The 4,002-nt window shown below is 32.8% G+C and overlaps 1 protein-coding gene across 2 annotated transcripts in view; it reads right to left on the minus strand.

Annotated features, from left to right (window-relative positions):
* Positions 1-1,670, minus strand: part of LOC104741452 (probable ATP-dependent RNA helicase ddx42) — a 2,738-nt gene extending 1,068 nt beyond the window's left edge. Inside the window, exon 1 of one of the 2 annotated variants that reach the window (XM_010462334.2) lies at positions 697-1,670. In XM_010462334.2, the coding sequence (XP_010460636.1) occupies positions 697-1,611 (915 nt within the window). In that variant the 5' untranslated portion in view covers positions 1,612-1,670. Of the gene's footprint in view, positions 1-324 lie in introns of those variants that run through there. The other variant, XM_010462333.2, reaches the window with a different exon arrangement.

Consider the following 4,002-nt stretch of genomic DNA (forward strand, 5'->3'; position numbering starts at 1 on the left):
AACTGTTGATGTACCCAATTAACATTAAGGCACATCTTTGAGAAGATTTTTGTGGCGTCGACAATATGTATTTTCGATTGTAATCTAGTGGAGCATATGTTTTCTAGATCCATTAAAATTAAATATTTGTTGTGCAAGTAATTATTACTTTCTCTTTTGCACTTACGCAAGGAGGAAGAGGCATCTTCATGTCCCCCCATTATAAATCATTATAAGTTGTCACGTTTGGTCCCATTTTTAATAATGGAGATCCATACAGTCTTTAACTAAACTTTTTAAAAATAAAATTACCAAAAAAGTGATTAAATTACCATAAGAGAATAATAACATAAAGTAGCACCATATATATATAAACTAGTACCTTTCTTTTCTCCAAATAATATATGCAAACGCAAACATCAAAGTTCAAAACCCCATAAAAAAGCAAACCCACCTCAACTTAAAAAACACAAACCCCTTTCACTTTTAATTTGTTGCAATGATAACAACGATATAGTTTTGACTAAACAACGATAAGTAATAACTTAGTTGAAAATAAAAGAAAGTGCTTCTGAAGAGTGTAGCTAGTAGTCTTGAGAGGAAATCAAATAACAATCTTCATCAAGGCTTGAACTGATTAGTGCCTTGCCCCGCAACAAACTCCTCAGTCTGTTCGTTCTCCCACTCGGAGTTGTATGGATCCTTAAAACTGTTCTCCTCGTTGTCGTTGTTGTTGTTTCCGTACGAGTACGATTGCTGGTCGTAGTTAGTCTCTGTCGCCGGAGATGAATAGAAACCGGCGGGGCTTTTGCTGTGAGGCTTCCGGTAGTAATGGCCGTGGTTTCTTGCGTTGTAAAGATCGTAATAGTAGCTACCTTTCTCCATGAACCTTGTGTCACTCATGCCTTGTCTCTCCAAATTGTGGCTGTAACCTTTGTACGGCGTTTCACGTTCTAGCTCTGTCCCATAAGCGTTAGAGTTGTAGAAGCTTCTCTTGTTGTCTCCATTGTTCTGAGAGAAAGACTCTTCCTTCACGTTTTCATCGTACTTGTTGTTGTTGTTGTTGTTGAATTCTTCATTGGCGTACTTGTTGTTGAACTCTTCCTTGGGGGTTTCATCGTACTTGTTGTTGGTGTTGAACTCTTCCTTGAAGTTTGCATTGTACTTGTTATTGTTGTTGTTGTTGAACTCTTCGTTGTTGTAACCGTTGCTGCCGTAGCTCTCTGTATCCTTCGGGTACTTTTCGTCATAGTTGTTGAAAGACTCCTCAGTCTCGCTCAGGCTTGGAGTGGAGAAAGTCTTGCTGTTGACTTTGTCATCGTACTTGTTGTTGTTGTTGAACTCTTCTTTGTTGTCATTGTAGGTGGTCTCGTGACCATACAAGCCATAGCCGTTTCCGGACTCGGGGACAAAGGTAGGATCCTGTTCTTGCTCTTTCTTGTTGGGGATGGATTCATCTACTGTTGTTTTCTCGCTGGTCTCGAGAGGGAGAACATTGTTAGGGTTTTGGTCTTTGGGAGAGTCTCTGTGGAATTTCCCAAAGAAGTAGCTATCTCTAGCATGGATTTGAGTGGAGAGAAGAATAAGTGTAGTGAAGAAGAAGAAGAGGGAGCTTCTAGTGGAGAAAGCCATAATGTGTGTGGTAGTGTGATAGAGAGAAGAGAAGGGACAATTAGATATTGTGGGTTTATGGAGAGCTAGTGTGAGCTTTATATATATTGAAAGATTCTAAGCTGTGAGCCTTTTTTTTTTCTTTGTTCTTTTACACTTTTTCTTTAGAAATTCTGGACTTTTTTATGTGTTTTAATTTGAAGTCGTTAGGTGGAAATGGGGACTGGATAGGTGATAATGGTTGATGGTGGGTCCTTGAGGATGAGATGATTTTTCAAAGAGGTTGCTCGGCTTTCTTGCCTATAAGATTAGTTTAACAGAAAAAGGTAAATAACCATTTTGGGTTGTTAACTTTGACAAACAACAATTATCGACTAGTTTAGTTGAGGTGATCATCTCATGAGAACATGGATCGTATTTTAGTTGGTTTGTTGAAAACAAATATGGACTAGGAATAGACAGGGATGCTTTTGTTTTTTCCCCTTCGTTCATGTCATACTGTCATTGTTGCTGATCAGCAGCTTAGGAGTTAGAACCAAAATTTAAGTCCTATCATAAAAGTCTTTCATATTGTTAGCATTAGTTGGAAGTTACATATTTTTCAAGAAATCCAAATTTATTTGTTTTCATATTTGAATTGCATTAGACTAATTAACTTTCAACAGAATTTTTTTTTAAATGTAATACATCTAAGTATATAACCCATGAATCAATTATAAGTTACCCAATTGATATGATACATTTTATACATAAGAAAACTGTTATGCATCAGGCTCAAATTGCACTAGGCCAATCCACATGGTTATTACTAAAACTTTTTTAGTATCTTAATTATAGTCTTAAGTGATAAACATGCATACATTTTTTTGTCAGCATTTCGAGAAAACATGGAGTAGCTAGAAAATTTTGTGTTGTTTATGAACATTATTCTTCCTAATTAATCCCCCTAGAAAAATCGACATAATAGTGTCAAGTTGATAATTGAATAGCCTCGAGATGCTTTCTTATGTAAAAATCACTTTATAGTTATGTCTCCAACTTTCCCGATCTTCAAGCAAACTTCTATTTGATTATTTCGGATGGTCAGACAAAACCACATTTATATAAAGCTGATTTGAAATGCTCCAGTAATCTTTATTCATCATGTACTACTCGTAATCATTCTTGCTTTATCCTACGACCAAAACATGAATAATATATATCGGGCCATTTGGTCCGATCAACATTAACATCCAAAGAGATACTATGTGAATCTGTTATCCAATGCTGTAGGAAAAGGCAATACTACGATCTTTACATTAAGAATTTCAATTGTTCAATGGCGATTGTAAGTTGCAAACCTAAACAAGACCTAAAAAAGATAATTATTTTGCATTGAAAACTTTAGCAACACAATTCTTCGGCGAATAAATAAACCAGTTGTATCATTGGAGCAATAACGTGTTGTTTCAATTTAATTAGTTAGTGGGATATGGTAGCAGTGTCGATTGGGCATAAACTCCTGTTACAAATTAACCCACTGCTGGCAGTTAACTTTTTTCTATATACTTTTTTCTTGAGCAAAACATTTCAAGTATATTATAGTTATGAAAACTTAATATTTGGAAAAATATTGTATCATCCGACGAATTATCATAAATAAATGTATTTAGGTGCGTATTTCATAATAAATTGCAATAAGGATGAAACTGTAACCAAACAATAGATTATTAATTATATAAAGAATAAGATCATTTACCTAATTAATTTGGTAATTAGAATTGGACCCGTGCTCTGGTTAACATTTATTTATTTATTTTGTAACTTTTATTTAAAGTGTTATATATATGATTGTTTTATTTGTTTTAATATTTTTTTTTTGCTCAAACACTATGCCATGAAATTATATGTTGAATATAACTTATAAAAATAACATCTATTTTGTAAGATCTATTCTAGTAGATCTAGATTTTGACCCGCGGTACACTGCAGTTTAAGTTATTTGATAAAAATATTAATTTCTGTTTGTTAATTTTATTTGATTTGTTTAGTTTTTAAAATTATATATTGTATTTTGATTGTTAATTATATGACTTAACCTACACTATACCACATATTAACTATTTTGTTACAGTATTAATTAATCGATTTAATTAGATACGTCTATTAATCTAATATTCATATTGTTAACAAAATAATGAGATGATATTTTATCCATGTAGCACCAAATTAATGACATTTTAAGTTTCTATTAATATCTACTCAAACATGTCAAGTCATATAACCCGTCGTGTGATATTTTAATTCGTTGAACATCGCAGAAAAAACTTCATAAAAATTTAAATATATTTTTAAAATTTAAAATGTTTTAATAAAGTTTTTTTTATAGAAATTGAACTACTTATAATATTTGAACTTGTTATAAAGTTTAAA

This window comes from Camelina sativa, chromosome 14, assembly GCF_000633955.1.
Source record: "Camelina sativa cultivar DH55 chromosome 14, Cs, whole genome shotgun sequence".
NCBI classification, from domain to species: Eukaryota; Viridiplantae; Streptophyta; class Magnoliopsida; order Brassicales; family Brassicaceae; genus Camelina; species Camelina sativa.